The sequence below is a fragment of the Nannospalax galili genome, unplaced genomic scaffold, assembly GCF_000622305.1.
Source record: "Nannospalax galili isolate Female #2095 unplaced genomic scaffold, S.galili_v1.0 scaffold32, whole genome shotgun sequence".
NCBI lineage: Eukaryota > Metazoa > Chordata > Mammalia > Rodentia > Spalacidae > Nannospalax > Nannospalax galili.
The window spans coordinates 180,586-203,111 of NW_008335297.1; the positions used below are offsets into that span (position 1 = coordinate 180,586).

Genomic DNA, 22,526 nt, shown 5'->3' on the forward strand with positions numbered 1-22,526 from the left:
TTTAATGAAGACTCACATAAAGATGGCAAAACAAAATTAACGAGAAGTGACAACTTGGGGTTTTACCTACTCACGTGGCTGCCACACCGGCCCTCAGTGGCACAGAGTGTCATGTGTGCTCTGTTAATGAGGTTTTATGAACCGTTGTCTTTCTATTATGAACATCTATCCTGCTGTCTTTTACCTCTTTATAGCTATAAGAGTTTGGTGATTTTTTTGGTTTTTGTTTCTAATTTACAGCTCAGAAAAGCAAAATTAATCAGAAAGAAAGTCCATTTGACTATTACAAACTCAGAGCAGTCCACTTAGGCATTCAGAACAGACAAGGGCAGAGCTAAGCTCGGCAGTCAGTCATCACTGGCCCCCAAGGGACAAGGCAGACAAGGAGCCATAAAGGCTCTGGAGCAGGGCCAGTTGGGAGCAGGGCTGGTGGGAACAGGGTCAATGAGAAGCAGGACCAGTGGGGAGCAGGGTGGGGATGGGGGTACCAGGCCGATGGGAAGCAGGACCAGTGGGGAGCAGGGCAGGGGTAGGGGGTACTGGGCCAATGGGAAGTAGGGCCAGTGGGGAGCAGGGCGGGGGTTGGGGGTACCGGGCCGATGGGAAGCAGGGCCAATGGGGAGCAGGGCCGGGGTGGGGGGTACCGGGCCGATGGGAAGCAGGACCAGTGGAGAGCAGGGAGCAGCGCCAGTGCGAAGCAGGGGGCAGAGCCCACAGCTCACCTGCACGAAGAAGTAGATGAGGCCCAGGGGTGGGATGATGACAGCGGCGATGGGCGTGGCCAGCAGGATGATGATAACAGCGCCAATGACGTTGAAGAGCGAACCCATGAACATCTTGATGACCTGGGGGATCATGGAGTCCACTGTGTCCAGCTCCTTAGAGAAGCGATTCACCAGGTTCCCGCTGGGCGTGCGCTCAAAGAAGCTCATAGGCGAGCGCAGAACGTTGTGCAGCAGGTCCAGATGCAGGCAGCGGGAGGCAAAGATGCCCCCGATGGACACCATCATGGAGTAGCCAAACACCGCCAAGCCTAGGACAAGAGGAGTAAGCGTGAGATGTAGAGGGGGGTGCCCCTTGCTCACTAGCACTTACTGTGCTCTGATTTCTGAGGAACTGAAAGTTTTACCTAATTTTACTTAACTGGAATTAAAATCACCTCTCATGGCTGGTGGTTACCATGCTGGGCAGCACAGTTATTCCCTCAGACAAGGCTGCTGTGTGACCTCAGGGAAATGCCACACCCTCTCTGTCCTCTTCTTTCCCTCAAATATAATTTGGAGATTACATCCCCCAAGGGAAGGAGAAGTAATGGATGGAGAAACAGGGCCTCCACAGCCAGCTCTTCTGGTTTGTCCCAGCCACCTTTGAGAATAAGAAGACATCTGCACCCCACTCCAAACAGCCTGCAGTCTTCAGAGTTCTTTCCAGAACTTGTATGACAGGCTCTTTGATCAGGAAGAAATTAGAGGCAGCACTGAAGTCAGCGACACTAAGCTCAGCGACCCAGCCAGCACTAAGTGGCTTCCTGCCAACGCACCAACTTGGAAGGCACTTTCACAAGAAGACCCCTTTCGTGTCCACTCGTGCACATTATGGGCATGGAATGGACGCATGTGTGCAAAGCAGTGTTATGAGCACACAGACCTGCAGGTAGCTAACTCACACACTGCCTGGCACAGCTGTACGGAGAGTGAGCTCCCAAGGGCTGCCTCTACCCGTGCCAGCTCTGCCAGCTGTGTGGCTTTAGCTGCATGGTTCTGAGAAGGACCGAGGAGGGTGGGCATGAATTCAACAAGTATTTGGGGGTCTATTGTGTGACAGGTTCTGTCCACCTGGGTGTGGCTCAGTTTGGGGGAATAAACCCCCTGAGGATTCAGGGACCCAGTTCTGTAATTTCACGTGAGGTATTAAAAGACACCTGAGTGAGGACAGCAGGGACAGTGGCACACACCTTGAGAGATGCCCAGAGCCCCATAGACGCCCAGCCAGACATTCGTGTGCCGCTGGGAGCCCTTGTTGTTGGAATCATCAGTCCAGAGGCTGAGCCAGTAGTTGGAGGCCAGTGAGGACACATGGTTGCACAGAAACAGGAAGATGCTAAGGAAGGAGATGAAGAGGCCGATAGCCTTCATGTAATCCCAGTACACCGACAACTTCACCTGTGACCAGAGAGAGCAAATACAAGCTGGCGACTCCTGAGTTCCCATGCAGCCCAGCCTACCCACCCACATCCAGACCTCAATTCCCCACTACCTAATCAGTCAACGAAGCCAAGACTAGGCCAGAATTCCCGCACAGAGCTTCCAGACTGGCTAACACATATCATCACCCACACATGAGCAGAGAAGGACTGTAAGAGGCACAGGATTCCACAACAGTGACACAGACATCCTGACCTACTCAAGTGGAGAGGTATGGGGGTGGGGGTGGGGGTGGGTTTCCCTGGAGAAATACCACTGAAAAGTTCACCAGTTTCAAACGGAAAAAAGGCACTGTGGAGCGGGGCAGTCAGGTGGGGAGGCTGCCGATGCAAAGGCCCTGAGGTAGGAGCACAGCACGTAGGGGAACCATGAAGGATAGCACTGCACACAAGGAAGACAATGAGGCTGGAGACACGGAGCTCAGCCGCCTACACATGCTGCAAGGTCCCACTCAGGACTCCAGGCCACTTACAGCCGGGTGGCCCTGAGCACAACAGGGTACAGGAAGATGCTCAGAGGGGAATGAAGAGGCTGATGTGCTTCTAGAAGCCCCAGCGTACCAACTGAAGTGCCCACATGAAGTTGGCAGATCCCAGTCCAGCCAGTCACTGGCCTCTCTGCCCTGGCTTAGGAAACGAGCTGGAGCCCTGACAGGCTTACTGCCCCATGCGTGCCTATGTTCATGTGTACCCAGCACAGTGCCCACCTGCCCCGTCTGTGCTTTGTCTGCCTCCACCAACTTCCAGGTCTCCTCCTTGGCTCCGGCTTTCTGCAGTTCAGCTGTGCTGGCATGCTGGCGGCCCATGTCCCCGCTGTAGGAGGAGGAGCTGCTGAGTTGTCTGGTGACAAGAACACAGGATGACTGTCAAGAAGAGCCCCGGGAGTGAGCATACACATGAACACGCACAAGTGCCTCTGTGGCCCCTCCCATGGGGACAGGTCCCCAGGGAAAGGAGTACCTGGGGCAGGAATGGGGGATGTGGACTGGCTAGTCTATGATACACACGTGGAGAGTAATAGGCAAAAAGTCTATGGGAACCAGCCTCACTTAAAATGATTCTGGGTTAGGGTTGTGGCTCAATTCATAGGGTGCTCACCTAGCATGTATGAAGTCCTCGTCCCATCGCCAGTACCCCATACAGTGTGCATGGTGGCATATTCCTATTGCCCAGCACCCAGGAGGTAGAGGTAAGAGTTCAAGGTTATCTTTCACTACTTATCCAGTTCAAGGCCAGTCTGAACTATGAGACCCTTCTCAAAAAAAAAAAAAAAATCCCTAACAAACCCCAAGTAGTCTCTCTGAAGCAGTGTTAGATGGAACTGATGGCTACTGGCCAGCCGTTGGGTCTGCTCACTGTGAGATGGGGGAGACCAGCAGCAGGCTGGAGTCCAGAAAACTGCAGGCTTGACACCGAGCCAGCATCACTGTTAGTGTGACTGCCTGCAGTCACAAAGTCCCTGAGCAAGGACCCACAGCAAGTTGGGGCAAGTTTCAGAGTGGGGACAGATGATTCAATGACAGGCTGTGTGAGCTTCATCCCCATCAGGCCCAATGCTGGGTCTGCCTAGGCTTCAGTGTCCTAGGAGGCAAGGCTTCGGGAGGCTGGGGAAGGGCACAGGATGCTCAGGCAGTCCAAGGGTCTGGGAGGTATGGGTGGAGAGAGGTGCCACCTGGCTCTCCTGAGTCCACACAGGGTCAGATAAAGGGCCAAGAGCAGCTCAGGACAGGGCACCTCCCATGCTGACCTCTGCAGGTGCTTCCCTGCCATCTCCGTCACCAGCATCCCATTTTCCAACGGCTTTACCTCCTTCCCTGGAGCACTGACACCTGGCAGGAGAGAGGCAGAGGGCAGAATATGGCCATCAGGAGCTGGTCAAGCCAAACCAAAGACCAAGAAGCACTATTGCCTCTGGAGGAGACAGTAGGGACCTGGCCACCAGGGATCTCAGGAAGGCAGGCCCCTGGGGAGGAACAGAGCTTTGCTGCTGTAAGCTTGGCTCAAAGGCAGAGGATCCCACATCTACACAGTCAGCCTGCACCAGGAGCCTTGGGTAAAATGCAAATACCAGCAAGTTCAATCTATGGTGAGACACAGGGCAGAGTGTATGGATTCCAAGCATCCAGGAGAGGGTGCTGCTCAACACTAACATCACACCTCTGTGGTGATGCAGGCCTGGGGAGGTTGAGGCAGGGAGCTAATGTAAGTAAGCATCTGGGCTACATGCTGAGACCTTGTACCAAATCACAGCCAGCACCACAGGCAGAGGCCCAGATACCCTCAGTGCCAGAGTCCACCTGTGCGGCCAGGTCACAGGGAGATGGCCAGAGACAAAGGGACAGGACCCGTGACAACAGCTTATCTCCAGTAAGAGGGTTCTGGTGTTCAAACAACTGGCAAGGCCACCACAGGGCACAGCTGTTGGATTTGCTGACCACTAAAGGCTCTGCCAGGTGCCAACAAGATCATCAGGATGCCAGCCCCAGTGGCACCTGATGGTGACTAGGGACACTGGACACCACTGTCCCTCCCAGTGAACAGCAGCTAGTGATCTGTGACTCCTGCCCCACAGTGGCTTCTGCATTCTTTGGTACAGAGACAGAAGGACAGACAGACAAGGCATCAAGGACTGGGGGAGGGGAACCCAGGACAGAGACTGCCCACAGTACAAACATGCAGCCAGTAGCGTCAGGATGACTTGGGGACTCACTGAGGTGACAAAGATAACACAGGATGCAGAGCTGGTTCCCTCGTACTCCTGGGAGCCAGCTAGGCCGAGAAGAAAGATGGACCCAGGACAGTTCCTGGGCCAGGGCCACTGCAAATGAGAAGATCCCTGGGTCCCACCCAGGTCCCCACAGGACTCAGTTCCAGTATGGTCAGGAACCTGGGACTTTGGGAACTGTATGCTCACTTCTTTGGCTGTGTGCCGTGAGGAAGTGCAAAATCTCCGAGCCCCAAGTTGCCCATCCATAAAATGGGAACAGACCTGACCCTCGTATGCAAAAGGCCGAGCCGACATCACAGGCATATGGAGCACAGCTCAGTGTGCTGCTGACTGTGCATTTGTGAATGTACTCAGTCAATACTGACAGTGGCTCCTTTAAACATTCCCTTGAACATCGGAATTTATATTCTATGTGTGTTTCTGTGTGTGAGGAGGGGTGGAAGTCACAGCACGTTGGCTGTTGTTCCTCAGATTTCCTCCACTGAGTGCTTTGAGACAGGATCTCTTTCATCGTGGGGCTCACTGATTAGGCTGGGCTAGCTGGCCGGTAAGCCCCAGAGATTTGCCTGTCTCTACCTCTCCAGTGCTAGGGATATAAGTGTGCAAAATGCTGACTTTACACAGGTTCTGGGGATTGGACCAAGGTCATCATGCAAAGCAAGCACTTAACTATTATCTCTATAGCTCAGCGACTGTGTTTTGTTGTGTTTTTTATTTTTGAATTTTTATTTTATGTGTATGAGTGTTACGCCTGCATGTATGTAAGTGCACCTGTTCATGAAATGCCCATGGAGGACAAAAGAGGGTGTTGGATCCCCTGAAACTGGAGTTATAAGCAGTTGTTAGCTGCCATGTGGGTGCTGGGATTCGAACCCAGGTCTTCTACAAGAACAGTCAGTGCTCTTAACTGCTGAGCCATCTCTTCAGCTCTTTGTTGTGGGGTTTTTTTTTTTTTTGGTCTTTTTGAGACAGAGTCTCCCTGTAGCCCCAGCTGTCCTGGAACTCACTATGTAGACCAGGCTGGCCTTGAACTCACAGAGATCCACCTGCCTCTGCCTCCCAAGTGCTGGGATTAAAGGCATGCGCCACCACACCCAGCTGTTGTGGTTTTTTAAAAAGTCATAAAACCTTGGGGCTGGAGAGATGGCTCAGCGGTTAAGAGCACTGATTGCTCTTACAGAGGACCCGGGTTTGATTCCCAGCATCTACATGGCAGCTACAAACCGTCCTTAACTCCAGTTCCAGGGGAATCCGAAGCCCTCTTCCGACCTCCACAGCATTTCATGACATGGGTGTATTCACATACATGCAGGCAATACACTTATACACATTAAAAAAAAAAAAAAAGTCACAAAACCAAAAACAGTCATGCACCCAGGATGAGTGATAACAAGCAGGGCTTCCCGTGGAGCAACATTCATCACATGCACAGGACAGCTCTAGACAGGAGTGATGGTGGCCCCCGTGGCTGCCTTACTTTCTCTACCTACCAGCTGATGATCTACCCGGATCACTTGGGGCTGGGCTCTGGAAGAGGGAGTCTGAGATCTTAAGGAGTGGAGCATGGCTGCCCCCCTTCCTGCAGCTCCAGGAGCTTTGCAGTGGGTAACCAGGCTCTCCTGTCCTGGAGGTTCAGCCTGTGGTCCCCAGAGCCCCTCTCGAGACTTTGAATTGCCACTCTATCTCTGGGCATCTGGGTCTTCGTGACCTGGTACCCTTCTTTGTTTAAAATGGCCAAAAAGCGTTCTGTTACCTGCTTAGGAGCCCCTGATGTGAACCTCAGCCCTACACTGCTGCATGTGGAGGAGGTGGAGGCCAGCATAGCCTCTGGACTCTGTTGGACACCCCTCCTCCACTACTGTAGCCACCTGCAATTCCTCACCTTACCCAGAGATGCACAAGAAGCATCCCAAACGGCTGCCCTTCCCTGTCTATCTGCTGTGCCCAGCGCTCCCCAGCCGGGCACTTCAGGAGTATGCTTGCTGGGGTCCCTTAACCCACATATGCCAAGTGACACCAAGGGATCTAGAAACATCCTGCAGAGCCTCTGGGTGAGAATTCACACACACACACACACATCCACCTCCCCACCAACCCCTAAGGCATGCAGCAACTGCACAGCCTCAGGCACGAAGCCTGACTCTACATCTACAAGCTCATCTCACCAGCCTGGGCCTCACTGACCTTCCTCTTCATCCACCACTCCGCTGCCTGAAAGTCACAAGATCCAGGAAACTGTTAAGAGCCTCAGGCAAAGGGGCTAAAGGGGTGAGCTCGGCTGACAGGGGCCTGCCATATGTGTGCTTCGGTTTTCCCATTCTACATAGGCAGAGCCCTGACCAGCACCTTTCTGGAAGGCACAACTGTGTTTGATCAAGAGAGCTGGGAAGCTGGCTATGGTGCACAGATATGTCATCCTGGCCACTTGTGAGGCTGAGGCAGGAGGATCGCAAGTTCAAGGCCAGTCTGGGCAACTTAGAGTCTATCTCAAAATAAATGAGGAAAAAGAGGACTGGGGATGTAGTGCAGTGGTAGAGCAGGAGCAAAGCCCTGGGTTTCAGCCCCAGCATCAGAGGGGAAAAGACCTGGGGATGTACCGTGGTGTAGTCGCCACTGTTTATCTGCAGCACAGGGAGGGGAAGGCAGACTGCAGCACCAGGAACGCAGGCTGGCATGTCATGGCAGGAGGCTGGCTGCCTATAGCTTCAGTTCTTAGAGAGCACACATACCCCACCCCCAGAAAGCCAGGCTATACACAACCTCCACTGGGCCAGCTGCTTGGAGATCCATATGAAGGTGAGACAAGGTGGTTCAGGCCAGATGCCGTCCTGGACCTCCCAGACTGGTGTGGGGTTCCTTGACGCTCCCCTAAGCCCTCAGTCTCCCCGAACTGATACATGTACCACCATGATGTTCTTTAGTCTCTCCCGTCAGACCCTAGGACACAGAATGGCTCTTATCTGCCACTCCATTCCGAGCCCCTGATGTACCACATGCAATTATACAAGATACACACTGCATAGTACCAGAGAGGGGCACCATTCAAACAGCTCACAGCAGGCATTCTGACACCCCTGATGGGCAGTTGGGCAGACTGACAAGTGAATGGTCAGTGAGGAAGTGAAGGTGACCTTCCAACACCACAGGGACATCACAGTAGCCATACTATATTTTCAAGCATTTACATGAAGCTTGTCATTCATAGACTGTCCCAAATCGCTCCTAGCATTCTCTGAGCCTACAAGCTAGGCTCTGTCCCAGCCATACACCACAGAGGCTCAGCCTGACTGAGCTTGGCTGCCCCCTCAAGCAGTCATCCTGCTTAAACCAACATCCCTGTACTCAAGAAGTTTCTGGAACTCCTTCTGGGTGAGCTCCCGTAGGCCAGCCTCCATTGTGAGAACAACTCAACTGCTTTGTAGTAGATGCCTCACTGTCCCAAAGAGACCCAAGAGACTTCTGCCTCCAAGTGGTTATGAGCAGGAAAACCTGTAGGGGGTGTTCTCCTTAGCTGCCTGCTCAGGGCCATGCCAGCAAATGGGGGGCCCCTGCGCTCCCCAGGACAAGAAAGAGGAACCCATGTTGTCTTCAACTTGTGATCTTCCTGCCTATGCCAGGATTGCAGGCCTATTCTGCCATGTCCAGTGTAATGACTGGGTTTTATTGCTCAATACCCTAAATAAATAAGTATCCTTATCCTAGAAACGAATGTAATAGATACTCAGGGCCACTCCCTCCACTGGCATATCCTTCCTCATCACACTTAGAGAAGGTCCCGAGCCCCGCCTTCAGCCTGGCCAATCCGTACCAGGTGAACTTAATGAAGAAAGAAAGGTTCCCTTTAGTGGTAGACAAACAAAATGTTAGGAAATAGTAGGGGCCACTGCTATGTTGGTCAAGGCTGATGGCCAGCAGTAATGGGCCCTGCAGGAAGGGACAGAGGCAGGAGGCCACCAACTGAACTGGGGAAATAGCCCAATGTTAGGGTGGGAGCATGGCATTCTCATTGTCAAATGAGGTGTGACATACACCGAACATAAGAAATGGGCTGGCAAGACTGCTCAGTGGATAAAGGAGCTTGCTGCCAAGTTGGATGACCTGAGTTTGATATCTGGAATGGTCAGAGTGGAGGGAAAGAATCCTCACAGGTGTCCACACATGTACGATAGTGTGCACACACACACACACACAAAAAAACACTGAATAAATGTAGAACTTTAAAAAAAAAAGGAAAAAAAAAAGAAAAGAAACTGGCAGCCCTCCACATTGTGTATGAAGGGCCCCAGGTGGCTACGGGGGGGGGGGGGGGGGTTCTTGCTCATCTGGATAGTGGGATGGGGGTGGGTATGTGGTTCAGTTAAATCATTACCCATGGAGACAGAAACAGCTGAATTGATTTTCTAATCATGGCCCACCAAACAGGCCAGTGAAATACAAGGGCTTTGAAAATGGCTGCAGTTCATCATGAGCTAAGAGATAAAGAGGAAGATTCTACCCAAAAACAAACAGGCCAGACTTGGGACAGAACTTTCCAGTCACAGGGGCAGAATGTATAGAGTAAATCATTCCAAGCACAGACTTGAAAGCTGACCGAACACCAGCCGCCGCACAGGCGAAGATGCAAAGACACAGTGTTCCATTCCGCCCTTTTTGCTTTTTTTGGAAAGAGTCTCAGTGTATCCCAGCACATGCTAATCTCAAACTACTCAAACTCGGGATCCTCCTGCCTTTAGCCTCCCAGGTGCTGTGATGACAGGACTGTGCCACTGCAGTGATGCTTTTCAGACCACTAGGGGGCAGAGCAGTGACTCACAGCAGCCAACAGAAGAGGCAACCCAAATGTCCCACCAGGGCTAAGCGGGGTCTGTCCACACAATGGAGTACTATTCAGCCATGAATAGAGGTGTGGCTACAATAGAGACAAACCCTAAGAAAGCACCACCTGCTGTATGCATCCATGGACATGGGAAGTCTGGAGTAGACTGGTCTATAGAGATGGAGTACAGGCTGACTAGGGCTGGGGGCCCTGGCAAAAAACGGGGGGGGGGGGGCAGTGCTTACTAATAGATCTAGTTTCCTCTAGGGTGATGAGAATGCTCTGAGGTTGATCATGATGGCTGTGAGACCCACTATGTTAGCCAACACTGGCTTGTACAAGTTCAAGGGCCACTTCGATGGTATATGAATTTTATCTCAGAAAAGCTTCTTTTTGGGAGTGAGGAGGGAAGGGCTCAAACTCGCAGCAATCCTGCTGCCTCAGCCTCCCAAGCGCTGGAATTACAGGTGTGTACTACCACACCCAGTGTCTCAAGAAAACATTTATTAAAAACCACTAGGGGCTGTAGGCATCCTAATGCAGACTGGAATGGGCCCCCACGACCCCCATGAGAGCAGATGTGAGGTCTGGTGCTGCTGGCAGCCACTTCATGTCCTTAGATCAGATGCTTTCTCTCTGACATTCAAGGGCTCAAGGGCTCACTGTTGCATTTAGACTAAAACTCAAACCCAAACGTTGAAGGTCCCGCTGGGCAATCTCTTCTCTTCCTTACCCAAGCTGCTGGCCACAGTAGCCTCCTGTTTGTTTCGTAAAGCACACTGATCCTGAGGCCTTTGCATGTGCTCTTCTACATGCTCCCCATACCACACAGTTCCCTATTGTTCGTGGGCTGCCCACCCCTCCCGGACCCAGTGAGGAGTCCCTGGTCTGCATGGAGCTGGCCTCGCTCTTTCTCGTCCTCTAGATTTTAAGGGTCACAAGGAAAGAGGTGTTCATGTTATCTTGTTCCCAAACCTGAATTGTGTTCCCCTATGAATCTGTGACAAATTCTCCAGCCACTGATGGAGGGACCAGGATTTCCAGAGGGCCTGGAGAGCCTGTACCTGCTTTGTAAGTCCAAACACACCAGTCTGCAAGTGTCAACCGGCACTGGAACCCACCAATCACAGGGTCCCAGCCAGGACAGTAGGCGAGATGACTGCAATGGGCAGGTCTGTGGTAACATAGCACACGTCAGGGACAACGGCTCTGTCCTGGGCTGGAACAGCACAGTTGTAGAGCACATGGGGTATCCCAGGCTCCCAAGGCCACACTGATGACCACATGCCAGCTGTCCCTGAGGTCACACCACTCATTCAGGGGGACCCACACTCTGAGGGTCTGAAGGAGGGGCAAAGCTCCAAGGAACAAGCCACCAACTCTGAAGGCATAAACTTAGTCCTATGTCAAAACACGAGACCCTCATGCTGTCCCAAGCTACCCCATGAGGGTCAATGGCCCTCAGTCCCAATCAGAGGTAGAAGTAACTGTAATTATCACTGTTGCCATTTTAGTCATGAGGACCCTGAAGCTCACAGGCCCTAGGCTATTCCACAGGAACAATACGGGGGGGGGGGTACCAAACCAAACCATGGTGCTCTGGAGACCTCATTCAACTTGACCTTCAAGATTAAGCTGGTCTGTCCATCTGTTGGTCCCTTGGGGGCCTGATACACTGTCACCCCAATGTCCTCACGAAGTGTCCCCCTAGGACATGGGGGACCCTCCCACAGACAGCTCTGATCACCAGGGCCAACCCTTGGTCCCCATGCCACCCTTACCATCATCTTCTGAGTCAGGGTCCTGCTCGGCGCTGGCATAGGTGCGCAGGAACTCAGCAAAGGCGCCATCCCGGGCCAGCAGCTCCTGATAGGAGCCCATCTCTGAGATCTTGCCACCGCTCATGACAAGGATAACATCCACTTGGGGCAGGTAGCTGATGCCGTGGGTGACTAGGATCCGAGTCTGTGGGAAAAAGTGGAGACCAGGCCCCATGAGCACCCATGGAGGAGACGGCGTGTCTCAGTCCTGTGGGGACCAGAGGGACTCGAGGGATGGAGGGTAATGAACCACAGAAATACAACCGAGTGTTGAGAAAGGGGGTGGTACAACAGGGTAGTGGGGATACTGTTTTTGAAGGAAATCTATGGGAGGGAAGGGGAACACCAGAGAGTATGGGTGAAGGGAAGGTGAGGTCACTGCGAAAGTCTGCATGGAGTAGACTCAATTTATTTTTTGCAGTGCTGGGGACTGAACCCAAGGCCTTGTGCATGCTAGGCAAGCACTCTTACCACTGAGCCACATTCTAGCCCGTATCTTCTGATACAGGTTCTGGCTATGTAGCCCAAGCTGGCCTTAACTCCTCCTGCCTCAACTTCCCTATGCTGGGATAACAGGTGTATACCACCAGGCTTGACTCTAATTTTTTAATTTTAGACAGTAAATTCCCTAACCTTCTAACCAAAATGCACTAGAAAATGTGCTGTGTACATGCCTGTCTTTAATCTTACAGGGGTTCACACATACTGGTTTAACCACAGGCCTTAGAGTTTGAGACATGTTTATCAGACTATCAACAGAAGGCTGCCAATGTCATCTTAAAGGGCCAGATGGAGCAGGATATGGTATGTACACCTTTAATCCCAGCACTCAGGAGGCAGAGGCAGAGAGATCTCTGTGAGATGGAGGTCAACCTGGTCTATATAGTGAGTTCCAGGCCAGCTGGGGCTACAGGGTGACCTTGTCTCGAAAAGGGGGTGGAGGCAGGTGGTGAAGTCTTAGGACCCTTCAGTTGCTAGGCAACCATTCAGCTGGCTATGGTGACAAGTAACCCTGGGCAGCACCCCAGCTGCCTTGTGTCCTGTCTGTGACAGAGCCCAACGGGCAGATGCTGAGGTATATTTTTAACAAGATTGGTGCATGTCACATATTCTTCTTCACCCTCCCACAAACACACACACACACACACACACACACACACAATTCTGAAATGTAAAAACAGTTGAGTGTGGTGGTACACACCTGTCATCCCAGCACTCGGGAGGCTGAGGCAGGTGGATCACGAAGTTGAAGATGGGCTAGGCTACAGAAAGAAAACCTGTCTCAAAATCAAAGAAAATAGGGACTAGAGAAATAGCTCCCTGAGTGAGAGCTACTGCTCTTGCAGAGAACTCCAGTTCAGTTCCCAGCACCCATTTTGGGCAGCTTACAACTGCCTATATAACTCCAGCTCCAGAGGATCCAACACCCTCTCTGGCCTCTATAACCAACTGCACTTGTGTGTACATAACCACACAGACACATAATTATAAAGAAAATAAATCCTTTTTTAAAAAACCCGAAGAAGCCAGGTGTGGTGCCACATGCCTTTAGTCCCAGCTCTCTGAAGACAGGGGCAGGTAGGTCTCTGTGAGAGTGACGCCAGTCTGGTCTACACAGTGAGTTCTAGGTCAGCTGTGGCTACAGGGAGACCCTGTCTCAAAATATAAAATAAAATAAAATAACCCCAAGAAAATAAAGCACAGAAATAAATAAGTAAAATCCAGGCTGGGCATGTGGCTTAATTGGCAGCATGCTTGTCATCATGTATGAAATTCTGAGCTCCATCCCCAGCACTATGTAAACAGGGCATGGCAGCACATGCCTGCCATTCCAGCACTAGAGACGTAGAGGCAGGAGGATCAGAAGTTCAAAGTCATCCTGTTATATAGGAAGATCAAGGTCAGCCTGGGCTACATGAGACCCTGATTCAAAATAATTTAAATAAATAAATAAAGGCCATTCTCACCTCAAGAAGTCCTGATCGCAGGCTGAAGGGGTCATGTATGTCAACACACATGTGCTCAGGCAGAGGCACATGCACCTATACCCTCCTGATTTCATTAGGATGGACAGGTATTCCTTTGAAAACTTAAAATACTTTTCAGTATTTAAATATGCTTGTGCATAATTTTAGCAACATCTGTAGGAATACTGTACTAGACTTAGTGACATGATGCTGCCTACCCTCATAAAAACACGCAGGCCATTATAAACACAGCAAAATGACTCAAATAAACAAGTCTCTAAGAGGGGGACTTCCCTTCATTTTGTTGTTTTCCTTGAGCCTCACCATTCCTTCCTAGACACATTGTTCCTTTAATAATTAGGGGGGAAGAACCAGTGTGTACTGCCCCACCACCTTAAAAAAAAAAAAAAAAAAAAAGCAACAGCACAGACCCAGCTTCTCCTGCTTAGAGCTGGGGCCACTTTTTGGCTTCAAGCTGCACCCACAGCTGGCATGTGCTGAGGCTTTAATAGCAGCCTGGCCCTTGCTGAAACTCTGAGGTGAACTCGGAAGGTGTCCCTGGCCTCATGGGGAAGGGGGTCTCCTTTGACCAACAGAGGAAATAAATTCAAGTGGGGCCAAAGCCCCATGCTATGAAGACCTGTGTAAGATATCTCTCTGGTCGGGGCGGGGGGGATGGGGGAGATGGCTCAGTTGATAAAGTGCTTGCCACACAAGGACCTGAGTTTGATGCCCAGAACCCCATGTAAAAAGCCAGGCAAGTTAGCAGGTACACTTGTAATCCCAGTGCTAGGGAGGTAGAGACCGGCAGGTCCCAGCCTCATCAGGGAGCCCCCAGGGTCAGTGAAAAACCCTGCCTCAGAAACAAGGAGGCTGGGCATGGTGGTATACACCTTTAATCCCAGGCAGAGGCAGAGGCCAGCCTGGTCTACACAGCAAGTTCCAGGCCAGTTCGAGCTATGGGGAGCCCATCTCAAGAAGACAAAAAAAAACCCCAAGAAAACAAAAACCACCAAACAAACAAAGAAGGTGCCTGAGGCCGTCCTCTGGCTTCCTCTCAAAAGCACACACACATACACACGAGCTCCCAAGGAGAGCAGGCGACACTGAGCACCATCTGAAAAGAAAGGTCTGGAAAGCACAGACCTGTGTGGGCTGCACTACGTGTGCAAGGCAGCCCAGGAGAGTACCTTGCTCCTCAGCATCCCCTTGGGGCCGACCACCTTTTCGAAGATATGTTTTCCCACATGCGCATCCACAGCAGACAGGGGGTCGTCCAAGAGGTAGATGTCAGAATTGCAGTATACAGCCCGGGCCAGGCTCACACGCTGCTTCTGGCCCCCGGAAAGGTTCACGCCCTGCAGAGAGAGTGGGTTCCTGAATGCTTGGGACCCCAGAACCACAGAGTGACAAGAGTGGAGACAGAAGAGCTGCCGGGTACCTGAACCCCAGTGAGTGTGCAGGGAAGGGCAGCTGACAGCCAGGCCTGGTGGACAGGTCAGTTACCCCAGCTACTCAGGAAACAGAGGCAGGAGGATAGCAAACTCAAGGCCAGTCTAGGCTACAGAGCGAGTTCAAGGCCAGCCCAAGCAATGTCTCAAAGTGAAAAGTAAAAAGAGGGCTGGGGTGTAGCTCAGTGGCAGAGCTTATCTGGCGTGCATACGGCCCACAGCCCTGGCTTCAGTCTCCAGTGCCACAAGAAAAAGGAAGATGGCAGCTGCTCACAGCTCCAGCCTGTCAGTATGAAGTCTATGAAGTCACCATGGGTGTAGTGCAGACACCATTATTTTACTGCAGCTGCTGTTGTCACTGCCAAGAGTCCATTTGCAGACCCCCAGCAGGAGGGCAGCATTTAGTGTGAAAGGCACTGTCAAGGTGTTGCTGTCTATTATAGAGCAGCAACTGACTGCTGCCAGCTGCACTGACACCTCACTCACCTTCTCTCCAATCTCTGTCCGGTCTCCGCTGGGCAGGATTTCCAGATCCGGGAGGAGGGCGCAGGCTTCCATCACAGCCTTGTAGTAGTGCTCCTGCAGTGGGTGCCCAAACAGGATGTTCTCTCGGAGAGAGCCATTCTGAATCCAGGCCTGTTGGGGCACGTAGGCCACCGAGCCCTGTGGCAGGTGGAAGAGAGGGGAGACGGTCGGACTTGACGAACAGACAGCTGACTACACCTGACTCCCAAGAGAGCTGACTGCACAAGACACACAAAGCAAGGGGAAGAACAGAGACGAACAAAGGGCACTGAGCCAGAGGGAAAAGTATGAGAAGAGGGAACAGCATGAGTCAAAGGGAACAGCACAGACCAGGGCAAGACAAGATAAACTCAGCTCTACCAAGGGCAGAAAGGCCAGCCAAACTGGAAACAGTGGCTCTTGTGAAGACAGGCAAGTGACAGGGCCAGCTCACACGGCTGGGACCATGCCAACCTTTATCAAAAAGGGTCATAGGAAGCCACAGGGGATTCTAAGAGAGTGGAAACCAGTGTCCCAAATCGGGACCTAAATTCTCAGGGAAATGACTCACTAACATCCTAGTGTCCATGAGCCCTAGGTGTCAGGAAGCCTTGGCCATAAGCCTCACAGGTCACTCAGGCCGGCATACACAACCATGAGTTCCCAACATACATTCCCAGCATTTCTGACCCTAAATGTCAGTAGCTGGGACAGTGGCAAACGGGGGTTCATGAAACATAATACAATATGATGAACACTTTCCTTCATCAACTCATTCACACTGCCATCCACCAGCAATTTTTATGTGCTTGAAAGAAACAGCAGGACACCTCTGAAAGCAACAGGCTGACTGAGTCCCAGCCGCTGCCTGTTTCTAACAGGACATGAACTGAGCAGGAGGATCTGGATTGAAATAATGTGGGGGCTGGAGAGATAGCTCAGTGGTTAAGAACACTGGTTGTTCTTGCAGAAGACCCGGGTTCGAATCACAGCACCCACATGGCAGCTAACAACTGTCCCAGGGGAGCCGACAGCCTCGTCTGACCTCCGTGGGCATTGCACAACACAGGTGCACTGACCTACATGCAGGCAATACATACACACACATAAAATAATTAAAAACTTTTTTAAAAAAGAAATAATAATGTAGTCTAAGCTGGCATCCAGGAGACAATGGGTGGGTAACAGCAGACAGAGACGGTAAAAAGGTCCCACGGCTGTATGTGGGGCTCACACAAAGCGGCTGTTTTTTTTCTCCTCGCAGTACTCTCCGAGCTTTTATTTTGTTAGTGAGTGTGAGGGTATGGTTCCCCAACAGGAGCCTGGGGTTTTTATTTCCAAACATCAGGCAAGCCAAGCTCCAGGCTACAACCTTAGGAGAAGCTGGTGTCAAAACTGTGGGGAACTTGTTTATACAAAAAGCCAAGAAGCCTCGGCTGGTAAGTAGCCATAGGCAGAGGCTCTGGGTCCCTGGGGGGACTTATCTGCATAGCAGCCCATTGGCTTTCTCTGGAAGCTTAGCTCAGCTCAGTGTCGTCCTGCACCTACCAATAAACCACACTCCTCCTCCAGCCCCATATTAAGAATTCAACCAACACTCAGGGTTGAAATTGTGCCTTCAAAAAAACCAGGTTGTGATGGGATTCCAGCCACAGAAATCAACACTTAGAGTTATGCTATGTTGACAAGACAGACAGAAAGATCCAAAGGTGAGAGAAGCAGTCAGAAGGTTCTGTGCAGCAAGACAGATGGGAAGGGTGTGGAAGATACCAGGGGAGGGGAGAGGAGAGGATGATGAGGGCCTTGAGGGGATGCGGAGATGTTCCCAGGAGCTCCTCTCTCCCTCTCCTGACACTTTCAAGTAGATATACCATTGAACTTCATCATGTTCCCCCTAGTTCCCCCTCTCACTCTTCCCTTCCCCCCCTCAAACAGAGCCCCTTTTAACTTCATGTCAATACTCTCTCCTCTCTCTCTCTCTCTCTCTCTCTCTCTCTCTCTCACACACACACACACACACACACACACACACACACACACACAAAGAGCAGCCAATGGAGTATTATTCAGTCAGGAAAAGGGATGGGGCTAAAGATGATGTGAAGTGAAATATGCCAGGCCAGCAAGCCAGAGGCTGCAAGTCCATTGTCCTCTGCGGCACATCTGGGCATTTACAAAGTGTTCGCTGTGCAGCTGGCCTATGTCACGCTAGCTAAAGACCTGGGGTGCAGGAGGGTGGGCTGGCACAGAAGTCCTGCCCTCCTGGGTATGCAGAGAGTTGTGGGGAGTGCAGTGAAGAGGGAGGACAGACTGCTCCCATGCTCAAAATAGTCTTCAGGAAATCCTGGTGCGGACTTCCAACAGGGCCACAGCTCCCTGTTGCAATCCCCACTCTTCATCCCAGGTCCCCCTACCTTAAGAGTCGCGTGTCCCTCCACCTTGTCCATCTCAGCCAGCAGGGCTGACAGCAGGGACGACTTCCCGCAGCCCACCTGGCCCACCACGGCCACCAGGGCACCTTCAGGGATGGAGAAGGTGATGCTGCAGAGATACAAAGTGGATACTGAGTGGTGCGGTGCTCCAGTGCTCTGCTTCCCTGCTGAGACTGCCCTGTTTTCTAGGCCGGCCGAGCCAGGCCAGTCATGCCCAGTTGGTAGAGAACCTGGGGCTAAGTGCCACCCAGGAAAGCAGACAGAGGAATTCACATCACTGGGTCTACAGCAAATGGTCTCCAAGACAGGCTACCTCCAGTCAAACCCAAAGGGATGTCGGGGCTCAGGCACCTGGGAATGCCTGTTGGCACAGAGTAGAAAAGACCAGGGTGGAAGGGCTCAGAACGGCCAGGCCTGGGGACCACAGGGACGCAAGCTGAGCAGAATGAGGGCCCAGGAGGGGAGGGCCCAAGAGGGGAGACCAGTGCTACAGAGTTAGTTCCAGAAAGGCATCACCAGCTCAGAGATGACCCTGTGTGTGCATGTGTGTATGCACGCCAGGTACTCATGCATTGTGTGCATGGGGGCATGTGTGTGTATATGCATGTATTTATGTACATGCATGTGTTTGCACACATGTACATGTGTATACACAGGTACATGTATGTGAGGAAGGTATGCATGTTTTGTGTGTGGACACATATGTGTATATGAGCATGCATACGTATACATGTGAATGATCATGCATGTGTTCTTTTGTGTGCGGGTATGCATGTGTATGTATTTGTGTCTGTGCATGCATGTATGCATGCATGTGGTGTGTGCACATGTACACACGTGCATGGAGGCCAAGAGTCAGCCTTAGAACCACCCCAGGGAATGTCCTGTTTCTGCCTGCTGGAACTGGGTTCACAGGCTACATGGCCACAACCAGCTTGTTTTTAGCATGGACTCTGCTGGAAGAACTGGGGTCTTTATGCTCGCACAACAAACACTTTCCTGACTGAGCCATCTCCTTAGAATCTATTTTTTTCTAAGGTAAGGTCTCACATAACCCATGCTAGGTGCCAACTCACTCTGTGGCCAAGGCTGGCTCACAACTGATCCTCTGGCATCTGCCTCCCGAGTTCTAAAATAATAAATGTGTGCCACCATGCTCAGCTGTGAAATGGTCCTTTAACAAATACCTTTAAGTGAGCAGGGACCTCTACAGCCAGAGTGACTGTCCCCTGCAGCTGACAGCATGGTGCTGGCCCCCATACCAGGCATCCTCTGAGCTATTCCTCAGCTGCCCAAGCAGGTGTGACTGGATCTGTTTTCCAGATGGGTAAGCTGAGGCTCAGAAGGGCAAAGGACCCTGGTCAGGCTCACAAAAGTGGAGAGCAGCTGGGGAATGACAAGTGTTCAGAGCTGACATGGGTCCTGCACTTCCATCCATCCCACACCTCTATCCTGATTTTCACCCCAGGCTCACCCATTCAGCGTAGGAGGCTCGCCCCTGGCCCACGTGAACGTGGCGTTCTTCACAGTGATGCTATTTGTCACCCCACCTGGAAAACATTGGAGACCATGTGTCAGGAGCCTCGGGACTGCATGGGAGCCACACATGATGACGGGGCACCATGCAGATTCCCTGCTCCAGAGTCCCTGGCAAGGGGTGAAGACGTGCTCATCAGTTACTTGGTGCTTGGGGAACTCCTCCACCCCCAACCTCAGGTCAGGCAAGTAAGGGGCTGGGAGGGCTTAGCATCAGCCAAGGTCAGTGAGGAGAGTCATACCCTCACACAAACCTTTCTCCCAAGTGCTTACCATCACACCCACCATCACACTCCATGTCCTAGGCTGTCCTCTAGTTTAAGGCTACGTCCTGCACCCCTCAACTCCTGGACCCTGAGGACCTTCTCTGTCCCTCCCTTGGCCATTCCACCCTGCCTATCTCCCTACAGGTCAATCTCCCTACAACTCAAGTCATAATCAGTAGAGCATACTTGGAAACAGGAAGTGTGGGTGGAAGATACAGGAGGGGCGAGAGCTTTGCCAAAGCCCATATGATAAGGTCATCAGAGCTGAGGGTCCTGCCTGGCTCCATCAACTGTCTCCCCTGGTTTCCCCTTTAGTCCTGTCTGTTATAGAAATGAAATAAAGCCCCTTAATCAGCAGCCACTTAATCTACCAGAAGTCTTTTAGGGGCAAGATATCAAATCTGCAGGAAGAGGAAGTTACTAGTTAACAAGCTGACCACCCCCAAAAGGGGAAAGTGTCTCTTTCTTGAGGTGTGGAGGATCAAACCCAGCATAAATGCTAGGCAGACGCTCTACCACAGAACTGCGCCCCAGCCCCCAAAGCCAAAGCTCTGGGAATTGGGGAGAAACTGCTATAGCAACCTCAGGGACCCCAGCAAACTGAGCTGGGTAGGAGGATAAACAGCTCAGAAAGGGGAGGACCAGCCAGGACTTGGTGACACACAGGGCCACCTGACTCCAGCCTGTCTCAGAGACAAGGCAGTGCCAAATCTACGGCTTTCCTACATCCTGTCCCCAGGAAGGCAGAAACCCAGAGGAAGGCTCCAGCACGCACTTGGTTCTCAAAATGGGTGGGGTGGTGACTGTGATCACAGGGGACACCCAGAAATGCCCAGAGACATGTTCAGTTAACCCATCTGGGTGGTGATCATGGGATGTATCAGGGAGATGCCAGGGATGTGGCTCAACATCCCCAGTCACAAGGCTACCCTTCAGAGCAAGATCCATGGCACCAGGTGTGAGAACCTGCACACTACAGAGGTGATGACTACCCTCACAGGGCAGCAGGCCTGCGCCCCGCACATCACTGCTGACATCTGAAAGCCCACTAGACGCCTGGTACTGCATATACCTCATGACCAATGGCCTGGTACAGTCTTCCACCCTCTTTACTGGGCTCTGACGGTATGGGTTTGAGTTCCAGTGCTACTACTTCCTAGCTGGACAGTCCCAGACATGCTAACTAGCCTCTCTCCTTCCCTCTGTGATAGGGCTGTGCCTGCGCTGCTCCCTCCGGCATGAGGTGGGGGGGCGGCGCACAGGTGTTGAGTCCAAGCAGGCAGCTCCATCTGGCCAGGGGAGCATGGGGATCCCGCTTCACCTGCTGGGTACCCTCAGGCGGGGACATAAGCATCCCTAACCAAAGGCCAGGCTGAGAGCAGAAAGAGTTGGTTATACTCAGGTCCTCCGAACTGAGCAGGGTCACCACTACCAGTACTGTTAATACAGACTGCAAAGTGCCTAGATGTTGAACAAGACCAGCTCAGGGCAGCTACGAAATAAGCAAACCCGCCCATTAAAAACCCACAGGACCCACACTGGGCCTGGGAGCACATGCCTATCCTCCTAGCTACTCAGGCCAAGTTCAAGGCTGACATGCACAAGTTAGGAAGACCCTGTCTCAAAAAGTTAAAAGCAAGTTGGGGATGTGGCTCAGTGGGGGAGTGCTTGCGTAGCACGTGTGAAGCCCTAGGTTCAATCCCCAGCACTGCAAATAATAATAATAATCATCATCATCATCATTTTAAGACAAGGTCCCCTGTAGCCACAGCTGGTCTGGAACTATGTAGACCAGGCTGGCCTTGATCTCACTGAGATGTGCCTACCTCTGCCTCATGAATACTGGGATTAAAGGTATACACCACCAAGCTTGGCTTAATTATTAATTATGCTATTATATTAAAATGGCCCATGAAAGGTACTTTCAGCCTCACTATCCCTAAAAGGAAACTGGCACTCTGGGGCATTGACATGATGGTGGCAGAGGTGGCCAGTGCCCAAAGCCCCTGTTCTGCTGTTCCTCGCCTGGGACAGAACCACATTTAGGGCAGCCAGACCAGAGGGGAGTCCCTTCCTGTCCTCTCTGCAGTAGCTAGACCCCATGTCCCAGAACAGAGCCAGGCCTAGGGAGGCCAGGGTAAAGAGCCAAGGGGGGGACAGGGTGGGCACCCACCATCCTTCATCGGCCACCGCTCGATGCTGTCTGGCTCTAGTTCCTCATGTGACAGAAAGACCCTGAGGCGCTTGAGGGAGACACTGGCCTGTGGAAGTAAACATGGGCGTGTCACACTAAGGGCACCTGGGACACCTGCCCCACCCCAGCCTGGCACCTCCAACGTGCTGTGTCCGCCACCCCACCTGCTGCCACCCACCTGCAACTACCCCACCTGCAGTCCCCCCACCTGCTATCCCCCACCTCTGTTGACCCCCCTGCTGCCACACCCCTTGCAGTTCCACCTGCTGCAGGTCCTTGTCTCCCCACCCTACTCTGCCCCATGCACACCTGCCCTGCCCAGCCCCACCCGGCCTCCTAAACACCTGCACGATGCTGCTGATGACCATGGGCAAGATGTTGAGTGGAAAACGCAGGATGTTGAACAGGGCCAGGGACACGAAGGCTTTCTGTGCATCCAGGACATTGTTCTTATCCACAGTCACATAAACAGCGAAGGTTGACAGGGCCACCTGTGAGCAGGACACAGTGTTGAGTGATGGCACCATAGCCCCACCCCTTGGGGGACTTAGGGCAGATGCCTCCATGGGGTGAAAGTGACAACCCCTCCATGCCCTCCTAAAGGGGGCA

General features: G+C 52.2%; 1 protein-coding gene across 1 annotated transcript in view; it reads right to left on the reverse strand.

Annotated features, from left to right (window-relative positions):
• Abcc1 (ATP binding cassette subfamily C member 1) overlaps positions 1–22,526 on the reverse strand; it is a 142,775-nt gene that overhangs the window by 15,735 nt on the left and 104,514 nt on the right. Inside the window, exons 13-23 of the mRNA XM_017797340.2 lie at positions 22,262–22,408; positions 21,897–21,984; positions 19,396–19,471; positions 17,904–18,030; positions 15,472–15,648; positions 14,725–14,892; positions 11,529–11,712; positions 3,951–4,032; positions 2,911–3,043; positions 1,955–2,162; positions 723–1,033 (exon numbers count right to left, since the gene is read on the reverse strand). Of these exons, the coding sequence (XP_017652829.1) occupies positions 723–1,033; positions 1,955–2,162; positions 2,911–3,043; positions 3,951–4,032; positions 11,529–11,712; positions 14,725–14,892; positions 15,472–15,648; positions 17,904–18,030; positions 19,396–19,471; positions 21,897–21,984; positions 22,262–22,408 (1,701 nt within the window). The remainder of the gene's footprint in view (positions 1–722; positions 1,034–1,954; positions 2,163–2,910; positions 3,044–3,950; positions 4,033–11,528; positions 11,713–14,724; positions 14,893–15,471; positions 15,649–17,903; positions 18,031–19,395; positions 19,472–21,896; positions 21,985–22,261; positions 22,409–22,526) is intronic.